The sequence below is a fragment of the Astatotilapia calliptera genome, chromosome 16 (genome assembly GCF_964374335.1).
Source record: "Astatotilapia calliptera chromosome 16, fAstCal68.1, whole genome shotgun sequence".
In the NCBI taxonomy this organism is placed as follows: Eukaryota; Metazoa; Chordata; class Actinopteri; order Cichliformes; family Cichlidae; genus Astatotilapia; species Astatotilapia calliptera.
This window is the reverse complement of record NC_137437.1, coordinates 34,832,893-34,852,228: the sequence shown is the minus strand read 5'-3', so window position 1 is coordinate 34,852,228 and position 19,336 is coordinate 34,832,893. Positions and strand designations below refer to the sequence as shown.

General features: G+C 43.5%; 1 protein-coding gene and 1 long non-coding RNA gene across 2 annotated transcripts; both read left to right on the top strand.

Annotated features, from left to right (window-relative positions):
* On the top strand, window positions 1-16,496 carry mrasa (muscle RAS oncogene homolog a). Its single transcript, XM_026144773.2, has 6 exons — window positions 1-141; window positions 11,541-11,808; window positions 12,582-12,735; window positions 14,140-14,239; window positions 14,591-14,670; window positions 16,251-16,496. The coding sequence occupies exons 2-6, from the start codon at window positions 11,616-11,618 to the stop codon at window positions 16,348-16,350; spliced, it is 627 nt and encodes a 208-aa protein (XP_026000558.1). The 5' UTR covers window positions 1-141; window positions 11,541-11,615; the 3' UTR covers window positions 16,351-16,496.
* Window positions 16,497-16,724: 228 nt separating this feature from the next.
* On the top strand, window positions 16,725-18,891 carry LOC145420935 (uncharacterized). The gene is made up of 2 exons (XR_013902173.1): window positions 16,725-16,973; window positions 18,559-18,891. It is a non-coding gene; the product is annotated as an uncharacterized LOC145420935 (long non-coding RNA).
* Window positions 18,892-19,336: the final 445 nt, after the last annotated feature.

The following is a 19,336-nucleotide window of genomic DNA, read 5'->3' as shown; positions in this document are numbered from 1 at the left end:
CGTATTGTTTCGTAGATGTGGGCAGTTCACTCTCGTCTGAGGCGAAAGGGCGGCGGTGGTTTGAAGTCGAGCTGGAGGATGAGGAGAAACATGTCGGTGTGAGGACACGTCGCCGTTGCGCCAGAGGGAAGCTCGTTGTAGGTGAGTGTGAGACTCTAGAGGTCGTGAATGCGGGCGTCGGTGTTCCCGCGGGTGAAATCTGCCGTTAACGCGAAAGCCAACAACTTACTGTAGCCTAGCTAACAGCCACAGGATTACTTCGAGTAATGACAGCACGGCAGGCGGTCGGCGGGGATTAGCTCGCTGTAAATGAGCGTACGACCTACCGCATCACATTTGCGGAATTTCCTTTTTCAGTGCAAACTTGAAGAAAAGGATGAAGCAGCCGAAATCCGTTATTCAGGGGCGGTTACTGTCGGCGTCCTCACACTCAGGCAGGCCCTGGCTCCGTGTGTCAGACGTTTCCAGCAGGGAAGAGTCATAAACACAGTGTTTGCCTTTTCTCTTACTCTATTTCTTTATTTCCAGCAGCTGTGTACACACACACACACACACACACACACACACACACACACACACACACAGTGGTGTCCGGCTGTGAGGCAGAAATCGTGTGCAGATTTAACCGCTGGACAGAGAGAACAGAGAGATTCTTCATACATCAAATCATAGGATGAGATCATTCAGAAGCACCAGTCAGCCTGCAGACAGACACACACACACACACACACACACACACACACACACACACACACACACACACACACCACTATTAATAGCAAAGTGAAATCATCAGTTCATTAGGCTGTCTGGAGACAGATCCCTCTTTATCTTTTCATCAGAACTTCAGAGAAAGGCCTCTGCTCCTCATGAGGATGATGGTGGTGGGCACAGTGCTGGATGCTTTTCTGACTTTTTCTGAACAGTTTTGTGACGTTTCATGCAGGTAAATTACATTCAGATGGCTGCAGACTAGATTGACCAGGTGTCCAGCTTTATGTGGGACTTCACAGCCTTTATCCTCTGTCCCCGTCATGTACTGAGATGGTATCCTTCATGCTTGATTAGGTCCAGCAGTGATTCCCAAATGATTGCAACTGCACAAAAAGTACATGAAAGGCCATAATGAGGATGAAGCTGGTCACTTGACTCCGTAGAGAAAACTCAGACCAAAATCACCCACACACACACACACACACAACTGTCAGGTCAGACTTCTGCTTGAGGGTTTCATTTACTGGGCTGAGTGAACTGATGCAAGCTAAAGAGCCAGAGCTCTCTGAGAGCAACTTTGTGTCCTGTGACCCAACATTAGATGTGGACCACAGGAAGTAAGCGAGAGAGAGTGTGTGTGTGTGTGTGTGTGTGTGTGTGAGTGAGAAAGTGCAGGTTATATGCTACTGGAGCTTACTGCAAGACAAAGTCATCGTAGGCGGTGCGCTCAAAAGTGCCCTCGGCCGACGAGACGAAATTGTCTTGGATGTCGTTGTAGTTGTTTTTGGTGTCTCTTCAGCATAAAGTTTGAAAGTCACTTAGGTCAGAATTCAGAAGGTTGAACTATGCTCAACAGTTGGTTGTATTTTAATTACTTTTACCTAAATTCAAATGAAAAGAAAATGCTGAAAATGCAATAAATATAACATCAGCTGACAAACAGCTACCTCCTGCCTGATCCTTTGTCTTTAAATTCAGTGTTTGAAATAAGCGCGTTCAGGTGCTTCTGCAACATATTCAAAGTTTAGGATGCGTTGGTCTATCACAAACCAAGCAGCCGTTTAAAGGAGATCTGAGACAGAAGCTACAAGTTTCTCTAAGGATAAAAATACACAGTGCTGTTTTCTGTGTGTGGCCACCAAGTTGTAAAGAACACAGAGAGAGAGACTGTAAAAGTGAGGAGGCGGTGTGCATGTACAGTATCACCATCACAGGCAGAACAGTAGCTTCCACAAAAAAAGCAAACTAGGATTTATTCCTGAAATGAAAGACAATCGTGTGTGTGTGTGTGTGTGTGTGTGTGTGTGTGTGTGTGTTAAACACAAGTCCAAATACTGGTGGGCACTCCATGTCAGTGGATTTAAAAAAATTAATAAAACTGAGTGACAAAGAATGAAAAAGTACTTGGACGTGAACAAAACCTTTGGAAAGTAACTTGTTTTGCCTGTATTTTTGCTCGTGGATGTTTTATTATTTCACAATATCGAGTCTTGCAGGAAAAGCACGCCTCTGGAGATGTGCTGATTTATGGATGCAACTGTACTGAAGCCCAGCAATAAACTACACACTTTAAGTCGTATTGAGATAGAAGAAACGGGAGCTACACGAGTGTAAAAACAAGCCCGAGTTTCTCTTTATGCTCATGATTTAACGGAAGAATTGCACAATTAAAATAAAAATCACTATTTTATGCAGGTTATTGAGGCTGTAATCTGCATTATTTGCAGATTATCCATCATTTTTACTATGTGAGGTATGCAAATAAGGTATTACTGGTAAATGGGGGATGTAATGACTCTTCCCAAACCAGTTTAGTTCCTACCTGGGCCACACTTACCCAGTCTTAATTAATAATGGATTGGATTTATATAGCGCTTTTCAAGGCACCTAAAGCGCTTTACAATGCCACTATTCATTCACTCTCACATTCACACACTCTCACATTCACACAACTGTAGCTGGTGGAGGCAGCTACAGTTGTAGCCACACCAGGGGCAGACTGACAGAGGCTGCCATATCACAGCCCTCTGGCCAACAGGTAGGGTAAAGTGTCTTGCCCACGGACACAACGACCAGGACAGAGAGCGATCCCGGGGATCGAACCGGCGACCTTCCGGTTACAGATGCGCTTCCCAACCTCCTTGGCCACGGTTGCCCGGTTTGAAACACTTCCCTGCTCTGTCATATGATTTCAAAACCTCAAGAAGGTGATGTTGAAAACACTCGTGAGGCTGCACAACAGGACTTTCCTAACTGATGGGCGGTGACATTAGTCACAGATACTCTCATTTTATATTGACTAGCAAGCAAATTGACAAATTTCATCACAAAGCACAGACAACGTTATATTTGTGTTTCTGAGATCGCCCTTCTATTTCATGAGCTGTATGCAGTGTAGTGACCACTAAAACTGTTGCGTAATCAAATATTAAAAAAACCAAACAAACTTTAAAAGCATTTCATCTTTCTTCTAGTACAAAGACTCACTGCAAACATCACATTTAAAGCTGCTCCCTGACAGCAGTTTGCATGCTCTGTTATGGTAACACCAAGCCGCCGCGCCCCGGAGCTGCTTTGATTTATGACAGGAGCGTGTCTCTGTACTGGGAGTGACTCTGGATCAAACTGACACACATTGTTGAAAATTTATGGATTATTTTGTTTTTTCAGGCTGCACATCATCTGTTTGTGCAGTTTATGTTTAAATAGGGTCACCAACAATGCTCTGAGACCAGAGGCTGCTAAGTGGTTGTGACCTGCAATCATGTGATTAGTCATTTAGCGAGCTGTTCGCACTTTGTCCTCTCAGCCGTGGGGTGTTTGAGATCTGAGCGTGAAACGTGTTACTGGAGGAAATGCGTCGAAGGCGGGAGACTTTGATTGATGTGTTCCTGTTGGAGGCAGTCGTACAGTAAAACACCGACTGCCAGAATGAGTTTAAAGCATCTGACTGTGAAGTGTAATTATCAAAGCCTGCTGCTGCTTAAATAATCATTACTTTGAAGCAGTCTCAGCTGTGCAATAAGACGCTGGCTTGGGGATAGCATCTTACTCCACACGGAGGCTGCACGTTCGGTTTCTGTGCAGCTTTTGCTGCGTCTGCACGAGTCCCGCGTTTTGGAAAAGGTTCTGGAAATGGTGCTGAGCCAGTTCTAGCTTGAAAACAGAGCTTGTTTTTAGTGTTGATGGGCAGAGACAGTCTTTTGAAAACCATTACTCATGTGCTTCCTGGCTGGATGGTGTCAGTCACTACATATCCTTCCCAGCATCCCCACACCCCTTACATGACCCTTTCCAGAAAAGTCCTGTACTGCAACTACTCCCACCCAGTCTGTCTCACACAAACATTTTAAAGTGCCCAGTGTACATGACTGGCTGTGTGATTATTCCACAGTCACCCCCTTAAATGCTCCTCGCCTCCCCCTGGCCCCCCACCCAGGGGGAGGCGAGGATGGTGGGAACGTAACCTGTGAGCTGACCTCAGATCGCTGTTCTCCTCCAGCTATAATATGGCTTTAACTTCACTTTTCTCTCATCTTCATTTCTGCTCTGTTCGTTCTGGCTTCGAGCTGCTTGGTTGGTAAAATACACGGTGGTGAGGTAACACACCGCCGTGTATTTTACCAACCAAGCAGCTCGCTCGGCCATTAAAGGCTCGAGCCACAGATATGTCCTGAACCAGTCGGCGTGATGCTTGTCCTTGGACTGTGGCGTTACCTTAATAATGTTAGCGTTTCCTGTTTGAGGATTAACACTGTTAACATGAGACTCACTGGCTGTTTGCACTTGTTTTTTTTTTTTTTGCAGCCTGATGTTTATTATTTTGTCCCTGAGCAGGTTTGTGTATTTAGATTTTTGGCTAGATGGCAGGACTGTCACACATTATAAATGGTGGGAGCTGTGCAGTGCCTTCTCTCCCAGATTGAACAGGTGAGATCCACACTGCTGTTATTTTAAGCCGACTGATTATAGACTGTAATTTCTAATTAGAGGTAGTGGCATTCTCAGCTATTAGCTGTTAGTTTTAAGGGTTTAAAAAAAAATAAAAATTTAAATATATAAGCAGTTTTCTTTCTTTAACGCACAGTTATTTATGCACTCCTTTATTCTCTGCTGCTCTGATCAGCTGGTTGGCGTCTTTATGGCTTTCTAAACATGCACGATTGAAGGAAGTTTTTCCCAGCTTATAGTAAAAAAATAAATTATTTGTTTTTATATAACTGGCTGTTATAAACTGTGATGCGATTAGATCATTACATGGTTACTATGGGTCTGTCTGTGAAGGTTCTCAGTCATCCAGGTCATCGTAGTCAAAGGAGCTTGCAAAGAAAAGCGTCTGGACTTCTTTAAGTTGCTTGAAGACGTTTCACCTTCATCCGAGAAGCTTCTTCAGTTCTAAGGTCAAATGGTGGAGAGTCCCAGATATAAACCTAGTGGGAGTTTCCCCCCACAGAGGGACAAAAGGCCCCCTGATGATCCTCTAATCGCCTGAGCCAAGGTGGGAAACTGGGCGTGGGTCCCAATCAGCCAGAGTTTCGGGTGTGTTCATTGTGAAACCTGGCCCCACCTTATCATGCGAATTCCTGAGGTCAGATGGCCCAGGATGTGAGTGGGCGTTAAGGCGTCTGGGAAGGGATCTCAAAACTGGATTATAGATGGCAGAGAGTTGGTGTCGTAAACCCCCGCCTCTGTTCAAAGATGGTCGCTCACAGTGGACATAGATGGCTTCTTTCACTCCTCTTTACAACCATCTGTCCTCTCTGTCCAAAATGTGAACATTGGCATCCTCGAAAGAGTGACCTTTATCCTTAAGATGCAGATGGACAGCTGAGTCTTGTCCTGTGGAGGTGGCTCTTCTGTGTTGTGCCATGTGCTTGTGAAGTGGCTGTTTGGTCTCTCCAATGTAGAGGTCTGAGCATTCCTCGCTGCACTGTACAGCAAACACCACATTGTTAAGTCTGTGTTTTGGCGTTTTGTCTTTCGGGTGAACCAGTTTCTGTCTGAGCGTGTTGCTGGGTCTGAAATGCACTGGGATGTCATGCTTGGAGAAAACTCTCCTGAGTTTCTCTGATACACCGGCTACATACGGGATGACAATGTTGTTGCGTCTGTCCTCCCTCGCTGGTGTCTGATCTTCTTTTCTGTGCCTCTTTGCTGACTTTAAGAACGCCCATTTAGGATAGCCGCACGTTTTGAGTGCTTCCTTTACATGTGTGTGTTCCTTCTTTTTCCCTTCAGGCTTAGAGGGAACATGTTCTGCCCGGTGGTGTAGGGTCCTGATTACTCCAAGTTTGTGTTCCAAAGGGTGATGGGAGTCAAAGAGGAGGTACTGGTCCGTGTGTGTGGGCTTCCGGTAAACTTCGATGTTGAGTTTGCCGTTCTCTTCAATGTGCACAGCGCAGTCCAGGAAAGGCAAACAGTCGTCCTTTGTGTCTTCCCTGGTGAACTTGATGTTCTTATCCACAGCGTTAATGTGCGCAGTGAAGGATTCCACTTCTTGTGTCTTGATTTTGATGGGTCGGGCACTGATTTCACCCCGTTGGGGAGTTATCTGTGGATGGATTCAGTGGCAGGCAGTTCTATGGTGAATTACTGCTTTTCCTGCTTTTTGAACCCTGTTTCTCAACAAAAAGTTAGTTTCAACATAAACGATTATTATTCTTGATCAACTTCAGCAAAATGTAAATTTTCGAAATGGATAAGTTAAAACGTTAAAGTGGAATCTGTGTGGACTTTATCGCATGTTTAACTTGGTGAATTATGGTTTAACACTTCATCTGATTGATGAGTGTTGATATCAGCAGTACAGTGCAGACCGGGGCGTGCACTGCTGTGTTCCTTCTGTGAGTTATGGAGCTGCTTTGTTCCCACGTGAAGAGGGAAATCCCTTGATCCTTTCCCAACAGCAACTAGCCACGTCTCGAGCCCAGGGAGACTTTCTGCGAGGGCAGAATATGAGGCTCAAAACACACCAGCTTCATCCATTTTCTGTGTAAATGCACACACCAGCAGAGTGTAAGCAGATGTGCTGCAGATTTACTGGCTGTGTGAGGGATGAGGGGGGGAAACGGCATTTTATGGTCAGCTGGGGCTGCCGAGTTCGGTGAAGACATGAGCGAGTGCTCCTGTTTGTGTCCCACAGGGTATTTACTGAAATCATAGTTGTTGTGATTTAATTTTGTGGTTTTTGGACTCGTGTAATGGGACACACTGTAGAAAACTGTAGTTGTAACGTGCAGTTGGGTGTACTTTTAACAACTTGGAATGAATGTGGGAGGAAATGCTTTTAGAACAAGTGAGAAATCAAAGGTGTGTCTTACTTTGAAAGAATCTATTAAAGGAGTGAACGACTTTCTCGTGTAGCCCAGTGGGAAACTGACATGAGTTTGGGTTAGAGTTGGATTGTTGAACCTTAAACCTGCCTTCTAGGATTTCTTTAGGATTATAAACCATGACTGCTTTCTTAGCATAATTCCTCCCCTAAAATCATAATGTTATAAATACAACAGGGATGGTTTTCCACAGAGGAATACATGTGTGATCTGAGCACAACTTTCATGTTTCTTCTTTGTCACTTAATACGAGTAGGCAGTAAACCAGCTGCCTTACTGAGACAGTCTCTCATCCTGAACTCCTGCTCTGCAGCTTTAAGGACAAAACTGGTTTTGAGGGTAGATGATGAAGGACTGTCGCAACAACAACCTGACCAGTGAGCGAGCTGCTCACAAATACACAAGAATGGAGAGTAGAAGGGCCTCGCACAGCTGATTGGAAAACACGTCAACACTTAACTTAGCAGTCGAAGATGACGTTCTCACAGACAGACAAATCTATATTTAAAAAACAAACAAACCCTTTGATGCTAATGCTTCCCGGCCATATATTATATTATATTTTGCTACAGTTGGCTAGTTAGCATCTCTGTCCTGCAGCTGATGCCAGGTTTGAGTAAAACACAAGTACAGTCTGTTTAAAGTGAAGTGATACCTCAGAAGTGTCAGCAGATACTGTTTTGGGTGGTTTGTAACACGTTGTCCTTATTTTACAAATTTAACACACTTCTCTTGAACACATCAAACATTTTAGTCCTCATGTAATCGCTCTCTTTTTCTCGATGCATGTTATTGTCCAAAAGTCAGGCGAAGGTTAAGGGTTATTTGTCTCTTTTGTGCTGGGGTTAAGTGGTTTGGCTAGTTTGTAATAAATAGATTCTCCACAGAGTCTTCTGTGTGGTTTCTGATGTCACCTGTTGTTCTGTTTTTCTAAGGCACAGATGCAGTTGTAGGGAGATGCCACCAAATAGTCTAAGAGTGAAATCAAGATGAACCTGATAAGGTTTAGATGTGAGTTGGTTTCATCGAGAACACCAAATGTATGACTGGTGTAAAAACCACAGCTGTAATGTGTGCTGTGGTTTCAGAGTGCTTCATGAGGTTATTTGTTTTTCTTCAGTCATAGATGGCTTTTAAAGTGGAATAGACACCTATTTTGTGGCTTTGACAGCCATCCAGACATCTAAACGACTGAAGAGTTTATTTTTATTTTTTTGTTTTAACATCAGGAATTTGACTCAATCTTTTTGCTTAACCTGGCTTGGCATTGCAGTGAAGATGTTTCCTTCCTTCCCTCCATTGTGCTGCAGGAAAGGATGGACTTTAGCCAGCTGACAGCTGTTTCCTGCACGATGGAGGAGGAATGGGTGTGTGGGTGGTAGGAGTGTTGATGCTAGTGGGTGAATGTTTCTCTTTTTTTATGCTTTTATCTCTTGCTGCAGTTTAATTAAAACTGTAAATCTGCAGGTTTCGTTGTAATGTGAAAGTCTGGTTTTAATTTTATGTGTTATATGTATTTGGATGGCTTTGGGTGCATGTTTTAATATCTTTGCAATAAAATTTCATATACTTAATGTTACCAATAAAATGACCTTGGAGCAAATTTCTCTTTATGAACATTGGAGGTGTTTCATTTCTAGCCAAAGAGTCTGGAATGATATCAAAATAATAAGAACCATTTGGATAATTTATTTTATTTATGTTGAGGAAAGCTCCCCAAACTAATGTTTGTTTTTTGTTTGTTTGTTTTTAAAAAGGGTACATCTTATTTAAATTTGTTAATTTTTAAAAATATTTGGTATCTACAGATTAGCAGTGCTGGTATCATCAAATCAGCTTTTATAACATCAGCAGACACACTTTTTTTTTTTTTTTTTTCTGTGGAAAAATCCTTTAAGTTTGGAGCTGTGTGGGGATTTTCCTGCACGTGCCTCATGTTTCAACATTCTAATGAGATTCATATCTGGGTCTTTTTTTGCTTTTGAGCCATTCCAGTGTGGATTTGCCAGCGTGCTTAGGATCATTAGCCTGTTACAAGGTCTACTTGGAGTTCAACTTCAGCTTTGATACTCATGGCCTCAAATTTTCCTCAGATGCTTCCCAATACAAAAAAAATGAATAGTTGAGTCAACGACTGAGAGCTGTCCAGAGGCAGCAAAACAATCCAGAACAATAAGATTTCCTATCGTCATGCTTCAGTTACTGGCAAAACGACTCTCTCTGATTGTTCTGTTTCAAAAGGCCTGCTCTTTGTACCCTCAAGATCAAACTGCAGATTTACTCCAACGCTCTTTCTGGACAGAAAGGCCTCTTTGGCAGGTTATCTTCATGCACACTCTTAAAAGATTGCAGATGCTTTTTCTTTATAAGCAGCAGTTGGAAGAGCGACCTGTAGAGCCTGTGATGAAATTCTGGGGCTCCATGGTGGTTATTTGTCTGACATGTGAAAGATTCTAGGTTTGGGAGGGGATGACACACAAACCCGGTCTCATGGGCGTTGGTCACTCCTAGTAATGGTTCCAAGCACAGGTAAATGGGAGGGTTGCATTAGGAAGGGCACGCAGAGGAAAATGCAAATTTATTAAAGCTCACCCGTCCTGAGCATCTGCCTCTGTCACACCAACCCTGTGCATGTCCTCCTTCATTACATCCATGAAGCTTCTCGGTGCTCTTCATCTTTTCCTCCTCTAACCTCTAACTTTGTCCTCAAACTGCTCGAGCCAAGCGGTCCCTCTGATCGACTTGTTTCTGGTCACCCCAGATTTATCACACACATCTCCAAGCTTCCGATGGCTCTGGGTTGGACTGAAGGTTGGCAGCGTCTGGGCTGACTGTGGCTGTAATTTGGGTGTTGTGAATGATGAGGAAAAGTTGGTTCCAACCTGTGCAGATCTAATTCCATGAAGGAAGTGTTGTGCGATTATTTGTCTGCTCAGATTATTTTTAAAAAACTGTTTTAATTGTATGCCTGGAGTTAAGAGCAGTCAGTGTCACGCATCAAAAACAGGAAGCGAACTAAAGCGGCTCTCTGTGCAGCGACTCAACACCACGCTACAACATTTCTGTCAACTTTGTCCTCGTACGGCCCGACTTCCTCCGCCTCACTCCTGCTTCCGATTTCTCTCACCCGCTTTCCCGCTCTCCTCTCGTGACTCATTCTTTGTAGATTTGGGAGCTTCGAGGACAGCTGTGGTCTGAACTTTCTGCCACGACAGACTGAGATAGCATGGTGGATATTAAAGCTCCAGCAACAAGGCGATGCCTGATTCGAAGCACATAATCTTACGACTGAGTAGCAAACAGGCTGTTCTCCTGTGGTTTAAGTGCAGAATGCCTCTGAATGATTTGATATACTGAGCACTGACGCCTCTCCCACAGAAAGCTTCAGTTTAACCCCTTAATGTTGAAGTTCATTTTTGTTCTTAAAAAGTAATTAGAAGCTCCAGCTGTACATCTGTGTTTGAGCCGTCATATTTCTGTGGCTTTGTTGTCGTCATTCATTTAGTTTTGACTTGTGAAGCACACGCAGGAAAGCTTCCCACTTAGATTTAAAATGTGCCAGCTTACAAAGATGCCATATGCACGCTCTAATGGTCGTCTGTTTCACGCAGCAGCAGAATGACAGCATTTTCTTTTTTGTATTTTAGAGGAAAGCTCTTAATTTGAAACCGAAGTATTTTGCTTGGCAGGGATTTTCCTGTGTGGTGGTTTTAGCTGCTTGCAAAGGAAGCGCTCGCCTATGATTGTGTGTATGTGTCGAGAGAGAGAGAGAGAGAGAGAGAGAGAGAGCGCTCTACCTGATGCTGCTTAAGTGACTCAATGTTCGTATGTTGATTCATGGTTTTCTTAACTACTGCAGAATATTTTAATAGGGTTATCTGCTATAAAAAGCCAGGCCAGGAAAATCGCCTTCATGTTTTTATCCTTGGTTACTTTGACACAGTCATCTGCTGTGATGCTCACACGTGTCAGCTTTGTTTCTATACATGGATATAAAAATATAGACATGTACTGAGACAGAAATATTCTAATTCTGATCATTTGAGTCAAAATTGAATCGGGAGCTTGTGAATCAGAATTGAATCAATTATAAAAATCGGCGACGATACCCAGCCCTAGCTGTAACCCACCGATGTGTAAATCCACCTTGTGTTGTCACTGCTTTGGGCTTTCAGCCCGTGAGCACATGCCGCTGAGCTTGTTCCTCTGGTGGGTGCAGCTCTGGGACGAACTTACTGTTACTCAGCTATGAAAATAATCCAGCGTGAGCCGAGCTGAACTCTGCCTTTTGGCCTCTCTTGCTCTAGTTTTCCCATCTTTGTTTTTCCTCTTTCTGCTTTGATCTACATCTCCTGGCTGTGCTCTGTCTCCATGGTGATGTAAAACCAGCCTGGGGGGGGGGAAATAAAAATCTTAACACATCTCTGGCTTGTTCTCTCCCTCCCTCCCTTTGTTGTCAATCCCTCGTCTCCCTCACTTGGTTCTGCATTTCAGCCAGCCAGGTGCGTCTCGTCAGCCACCTGCTATCCTACCTACTTCCCACCTTTACCGCCACTGTAGAGGGTAGCCATGGCAACCAGCGCCGTGCCAAGTGACAACCTGCCAACGTACAAGCTGGTGGTGGTGGGGGATGGGGGTGTCGGGAAGAGTGCCCTCACCATCCAGTTTTTCCAGAAGATCTTCGTGCCAGACTACGATCCCACGATTGAGGACTCGTATCTTAAACACACAGAAATAGACGGACAGTGGGCCATACTGGACGGTGAGTTCCAAAGAACCAGACAGCTTGTAAATCTTCTATGCTTCTTATTTTTCCCTCCTTTTGTTTCAGTCAGCACAACACATCCATCATCGTGCCACAAGTTAACATTTGTTATTGTTCTTCTTTTGCCCGTAATTACAATCCTGCGGCAGCTGTCTACACTGAGCTTTATATAAAACATCAGCTGTGGTTTTTCCATGTGAGAGAAACTGTGTACAATTCCATAATTTTATCCTTTCCCTTTATAATTACTCAATTTATATTTAAAGGATGCAAAAACACCTGAAAAACAGATCATTTCTAAATTGTTCTATCATTGAATATGTTCAGTCTTTTATAAGTGAACTTCTGACCTTTGCAAAGAGAAAATGTCACTTTGTGATGCAACTGTTACGCAAGCGTGTAGCTAAGCCATGAATGCACTCAAGATAAGGACAGTGGCCCACAGACCCACGTAGATGTACAAATGTGTTTCTCCCAGTGTGCAGCGATTGTGCTCGTGGGGGGGGGGCATGAAACTAAAACTCACATGTTGTAGTGACAGGACGTCCACAGTGGCTCTGATAAAAATCACATTTTAAATACTACTGATGTTTGTGTGTGGATCAGTTTTGTTTTAGTCTGATGTATTTTTAATGAACGTATGCATGTTCAAAGTGCGATCCTTGCATCAGATGATGCTCGGGGAGTATTTCGTGTACTTGTGTGATTTAAGTGAAGAGCCCTGAGACCCTTCTCAGTGTATTAATGCATTTGTCCCGACATGGACACAGTACTGGACACGGCCGGTCAGGAGGAGTTCAGTGCAATGAGGGAGCAGTACATGAGGACGGGAGACGGCTTCCTGATCGTCTTCTCTGTGACGGACAAGGCCAGCTTTGAACACGTTGACCGATTCCATCAACTCATACTACGGGTCAAAGACAGGTAGGAGCAGAAAAATAAACACTTGGACAACAAAATAAAATATTCTTGCAAAGTCTTTTGCAGCCCCTCTTTTCTTTGTTTCTCTTGGAGCAAGTTTTGCAGCTAGTTATTAAGACATGGCTTTAATAACTAGCTGACTACGTCATAGCAGTGAGCCTTATCAGCTGAAGATTATACAAAGAAATGAATGCACGGTGCGCTTACTGTATCAGTGCATTATAAGCATTTGTTTATCCATATATAGGCAGTTTAAACTTTTTCAAGTTTAAACTCCCACACTTTTCCAAGTGGGCATTTTTTTTACAGTGTGTTACATGAGAGCACAGAGGATAGTATTTTTTGGGTGGAGAGAATCACTTTTTAGTGTGTTGGTGACTGAACCTGTTTCTTGGCTTTGGCTGCACTGGGGGGTTTCAGAAGTCCTCAGTCAGAGGATGGTTACTGCTAACATGGTGCCAAGCAACCTGAGACTGTATTTAATCATGAGAAACGCTTCACTGGTGCCACGAACGTTGATTGCACTGTGTGAAAGTTGGAGGCAAGTTGTATGTAGTTTATTTTATTGAACCTTTTCTTTATACTGTTAATCTCATTCAGTATAAATGTCTCATTACACCGTCAGACAGATCTGTGTCAGACTGTGTCATAAATGTGCAGTCAGGGCTGTCTGTGTCATGTTTGGTCCAAAGGGAGACAAAGAACTGAAATGTTGTGAAGTAAATTTTGCCTTAGATGTCATATATAGCATCCGATTAGGTTCCCCTTTCCATTTAAGGCACATGTTATCTTCCAGAGAGTCTTGGTCTCTGTCCTAGTGTGCCCTTATGAACACAAAGGGTACGCAGTTCAAAAGGTTTGTTTGCAAAAGCTATACGAGCAGTCTGGAAAGCACCAACATTTCAACTGAAAGTCTGTGTGAACCACTCTGTTAAATATAGCAAAAGAGGAAGTAGTTCATCATATTCATTAAAGACCAAACTTTGCCCTCGCTGACTCGGGCCGCGCTGAGGGGTATGGTTATCATGTGATTTAAGGGCGGTTGAAGATGAAGGTCTCCTCCTTTCCTCGCTCTTGCTCACACCGACGGAACATCAGTTATTTCCAAAGCTGAAATCTGTCGTCGTCAGTTCTCGACCGTGACTGACAAATAAAACTGAGTCACACGCAGGAAATGGAAAAACAAAAAAACGGAACTGAACGAGTTGGAGTCATCAGCAGCTGATCTATCCCAAATTAAACATGGCCTGTTTTTTAGTGTGTTAGCGTTTCAAATGCAAGCGAGAATTAGTCATATCCTCCTATGACTAAGCATTCAAGGCTGTTTGAAACATCTGTACGCATCGATAAAATATTCAGTAATACAGCGATGCATTGCATCTCGACTCTGTGTCCTTATCGTCTCAGGGAGGCCTTCCCCATGGTGCTGGTCGCAAACAAAGTGGACTTGGTCCACCTAAGAAAAGTCACAACTGACCAGGGGCAGGAGATGGCTGCAAAGCATAATGTAAGTAGTCTTTCCTTAAGCACGTGTCCCTGATGACTTATTACCGCCTACAAACAGCATCAGGGTTTTTGAATTATGCAAAGCTTTAAGTTTCAGTGTTTTCATGTTAGTCTGTAATAAACACAGGCCGTGTACGGGGGCAGAAAAGACCAGCGTTCAAGGAAATGAGCAAATGGCATTTATAGGCCTGCAAGCTGCTACTTCTCAGCTTGTTTAGACAGGCAACAGTTCTGAATGCGATTAATGCTTAATCATTATTGGTCTTTCAGAACCATCACAGACTTGAACTGCACATTACTGTAAACTTAAACACCTGACTGAGCTGCTCATGTTTCATATTTGTTTCCTCAGATAACTTATATTGAAACCAGTGCCAAGGACCCCCCAATGAACGTGGACAAAGCCTTTCATGAACTGGTTCGTGTTATAAGGTAACCTGAGGACCTTCAGATCTTTGAAATAAATACGCTGGGATAGGGATGCACTTTATGTAAAGATGGGTCACCACTGTGTGAAAGGCAGCACTTCATTAAAACAGATGGAACAAAAATCGTGGTACCGCCTGTGAGTGCAGGTTAAAACTGCAAAGGAACGCCGACGTGTTCCCGTCTCATTAAAGATGAAGTGAGGTTTGTTTTACAAGACACGAATTTCGGATTCTTTTACAAAATCCTCCCGACAACAGCGCTCTGTCCTAAAGGCGTGTGAGATGGTGTGGAGGGGGTATTAGTTTGAATGCTATATACCTATGTGGTATGTGACTTTTGTTGCCATGATGCCAGGTCTCTCTTGGAAATGAGATTTTTAATCTCAATGAGATTTTTTACCTGGATAAATAAAGGATTAAAAAAAAAATGCCATTGGCTAATATGCACATCTGTGACGGTGCTGTTAATTATAAACTTGGTAAAAGGGTTTTGGATCAAAGAGGCATAGATGATACCAAAACACAAAACATGACTATGCAGCTCTAATTAAAGGAGTCTGATCTGCAGTCACCTATAACAAACAGCATGGCAAAGAAAACTTCAAAACTCTGGAGCAGCTGAAATCTCATATCAAGCAACAGTAAAAATGCATCAGCTGGCCATAAAGCTAAAGTGATGCAACGCAGCGCAACGCTGGACTGTGAAAGTGTTTTTAGGAAGGATGGGGGGAAAAAAAGGGGGGGGGGAAACAAGACCAAAGCCACTTCCTGTCTTGACCCGTGTAATTTCAGAAGAATTTGGTTTTTGTATGTGGTCACATCCTGTTTATAAGTCTGGCCGAACACTCCGAAGGGCGACAAGTAATCCCTCTCGTGGTTTCGGGGCTTCGTGCTCGTTACACAGCAGCAGATCAGTGCGTTCTCTCACACGTTATTAAAAAAAGACGATTACTAGACTTGCGGAAAGCTCTTATTGTGCGTTTGCCAGCTTGTAGCTGACTCATGAGAAAACTCTTCCTTTGCAACACATTTGGAGCTCGATGAATCAACACTGCCCTCCTGTGGTCATACTTTAGACATCCAGTCACCAGGGAGGTTCACAGAATATTGAATGATCTGCCCTGAGCACTCATGAAATGCTATACTTAATCAGCAACAGCCAGTGCATTGATTTATGGATTTATGGGTTCTTTTATAGCAGTGGACTCGGCTCTGTCTCGATTCTGGAGACATGAGCACAGGAAAACATTAGACACACAAGCCTGGAGCTCAGTAAAAACAGTGCAAAGGTTATAAAAAGAGTTTTATTAAAGGGGCGTAATGTACTAGTTCAGGGGGATCATTGCAATTATCTGCTGTTTTTAAATTTGATTCCCACTACTCGGCGTCAGAAATGGAAATCAAAAGTAAAACTTGGGAAATTGACCTTGTGGGTAAAATTTGGAGATTAAAATGACGATTTCCTGAGCTGGAGAAAAATGATCATTTATATGAGATAATTCTAAAGTACAAAGTTAAAGTTTTGCTTTCAAATGATTAAAAAAGAGGTTTATGCCTTTTCTTCTTCTTTTTTGCTGCCTGCAGACAACAGGTCCCAGAGAGAAACCAGAAGAAGAAAAAGAAGATGAAGTGGAGGGCGGAGCGTTCCACGGCCTCCCACAGGTTCCACTGCGCCATATTGTGACCAAGCTCATCATCTCCATCATCTATCACACGCGCACACACACACGCACACACACCAACAAACCTTTGGATGTCAGGGAACTCCCCAGCAGTGGTCAAACTACGGGAGCACAAAAGGGACTGGGGGTTGGTTGAGGAATGACTCGATGGATCCAGGAAGGATGAAATTGATCTGAAATGTTGGACTCGGCCCCTCACGATGCCTCGGACTGAGCGCTACGCCTGCCCCCCTCACTATATGGTCCTTTTCAAAGGTTTTTCTTCTTTCTTTGAGAACCTCTCCCCATCTGTACTCGTCCCTGAAATGCATAGTTATCTAATTTATGAACTTACTATGAAACGTGGCACAAGACAACAAACTGTCCGGGAAAGACAGGGGTCAGAATCACCTTGGACTTGGAACCTTTTGTCCTCTTGAGCAAGGGAAGGAAAAGCAGCGGTGTTTGTGGTTTTGACTCCCAGCAGTCTGTCCCCACGCACCTTCAATTCCGGTGGGAAAAGCTCCGATGTGATGCCCGACGAGGCCGGCTTTGGATCCCTGTTCTCTTTCTGCAGAGCGGACGAAGCCGAGAGTGGTGACAATAGATGTTGTGCAGTGTCGTCGATACGTGGACGGTGAGCCCAGTGAGTATAGTGAGCGTGAGCATTGTGGTGATGTGGTTTGGAAATGTCAGTTTGGAGGGCGGCGAGAGGGCAAGTGAAAGAAACGTGTCACATGTGTCAGTGAATGCTACGAGCAGATCAGCAAGTGTTTGATTATTGTTAAAGAGAATACTGAGACCGGTTGGCGTGGCGATCTGTTAAAGGCCTTGTTTACACTCTTACGCGGGACTAGTTTCTCACGTGCAAACAGACGGCACCAGGAGCCACTTTGTCTCGAAGTGTTTGACGGTTGGTTCGGTTGCCTCTTCAGTCGTCGTCGGTAACGAGTGCAATCTGTTAAGTACTGTACGATCAGCTGTCCTGATACTTTTCTTTTCCTCCCATGTTTTTATAGCTGAAATATTACAGAAAAATATGATTATATTTGATATTAAAAAAACAAACTGTGGCAATGTAAACAGATTCAGTGCTGTTTTACAGAAGCTCTCCAGGAAAGTCTTAATGAAATAGAATAAGGGATAACGAGAGCTTCGTGATTTGCGCTGGCCACTAACCAAAACCATGTGATGTCACTTTATTTCAGTCTACAGGCTGTTCAGACTGCACCACTGAATTCAGGACTACGTCATAAGATAAATCTGTGTGGGGGGTAAAAACGGTAACCTGGGAATGTGTCGGCGGCGCGGCGCTCCCAGGGCTGAAAGCCATGTTAGCTTAGCCACAGACCACGGTTAGGTGTAGGGAAACTGCACACTAGAAGCAACAACACGCTCAGTGACTCGGTGCTCGTGGTCGTGCGGTGGATAGGAATGTACAGTTTAATAATATACGAAATGGCTCGTACTGTTAACGCACTAAAGTTTCAGCTGACACTTTGCTCTCTGGATGAATACGGACTCTTGAAGGAAGGAGTGCATCTTTTTTTTTTTTTTTTCTTTTTGCACTTTTAATACGATTTCTCACTTTCCTATCGGCATGTTGTTTTCTTTCTGAATCAGTAATAGAAGCGAGGAGCACGGTAACAACGTCTGAATGTAAAAATAGGGAAAACGAAGCGAGCTGATAGGTGTCGTAACGCTGTGTGCCTGTTGCCTCTGTGGTGATTGTAACAGAGTAAAACTAGGATGGGACTAAAAATATTCAAAAGGTATTTAAAAAAACGTTGTTCGGTATTCAGTTTTGAATTTAAGAAGGCTGCCCGTGAAAAATCATTTATTAAATGACAAATTCACCTGAGCGTGGAAGTGGGAATCGCCCTCTGCTAAAGGAGGAATACAACATTGACAGTACTGATCGACATTTACTGATCAGGAGTTTCCAGAAAAGGACTCCAGCTATTACAGAAGCAACAGACTCCAGGAAAAAAGAAGAAAAACCGAATGTGTTGAAAATGTTGCATCATGTGTGTTTGATACCATTTTGTATTATTGATATGAATCTTGTGTGTTTTATAAGGAATTAAATAATTTATTACTGTCTGTTACCTCAGTGTGTCCCAGACCTGGACAAAGAAAAAAAGCTCCCCACTGTGTGTGTTTTTCAAATTTCCTGGTGAGGCTCGTGCTAAACTAAGCAAACTACCTGCTGGTATCTGTTTTTTGTCCAGAAACATTTGATTGCTGCCTTTCTCGGGTTGATCAAAATCCCTGAGGAATCCTGAAAGGGCGATTGTGAGTAAATGAAGAGCTTCTGTTTAAATTATGTAACAGATTTCAGTTTTATACATCCCGAAACTTTGTAAGTGAATGAAGGTGGAAACTTTTACATTTGGTTTGCAAAAAAGGAGTTTTCACAAGTTGTGTAACGTGTTTTTTGGCAGGTCTGTTGTGTTCTAACTGGCTGTGTCAGACTGAGGCGCTAGACGAGGCACAATCTGTGGCCTTCTTCTCTAGCCTCAGGGGTCGATTATATTTCAATAAAATAAATAACAGGACTGTGATTTATCTTTTTAGACACTTTTTGGGTGGGTGGGGTGGATCCGTAGAATATGCAGTACTCTCCTGATCATGTGATCAGAGTGGCGTTCAGCGGCTGCTCGTGTTTCCTGTCGCCTTGCTCGCTCAGCAGAAGCTCCCCTCATTAATCTTCAGAGACGTCACACTCCATCGACTTCAACTGTGAGAATGCTGAAAGCTTCACTTTTGCCTCGTTGGCAAAAAAAGCCTGTCCAAATTCCTCGGGGGGGATTTGGCCAGGTTGGCACACAGAACAAGTCCTGCATGTAAATCATTCATAGTCCTGTTCCTGCACAGGTGAACTGGGAAGAGGCTGCTCAGTGTGAGTCCAGGTGGACGAGGCTGCTCAGTGTGAGTCCAGGTGGACGAGCAGTGAGTCATGCCCCCAACATTAAATGATCAGGACATGAAGCAGAAAAGGTCATCTTT

What these genes read in the sequence shown, in the direction of transcription:
- mrasa (XM_026144773.2), top strand. Translation starts at nt 11,616, where the DNA reads ATGGCAACCAGCGCCGTGCCAAGTGACAACCTGCCAACGTACAAGCTG. An exon ending in ACAGTGGGCCATACTGGACG is followed by an intron (nt 11,809 to 12,581) that starts GTGAGTTCCAAA and finishes ACATGGACACAG; the next exon opens with TACTGGACACGGCCGGTCAG. An exon ending in AGATGGCTGCAAAGCATAAT is followed by an intron (nt 14,240 to 14,590) that starts GTAAGTAGTCTT and finishes TTGTTTCCTCAG; the next exon opens with ATAACTTATATTGAAACCAG.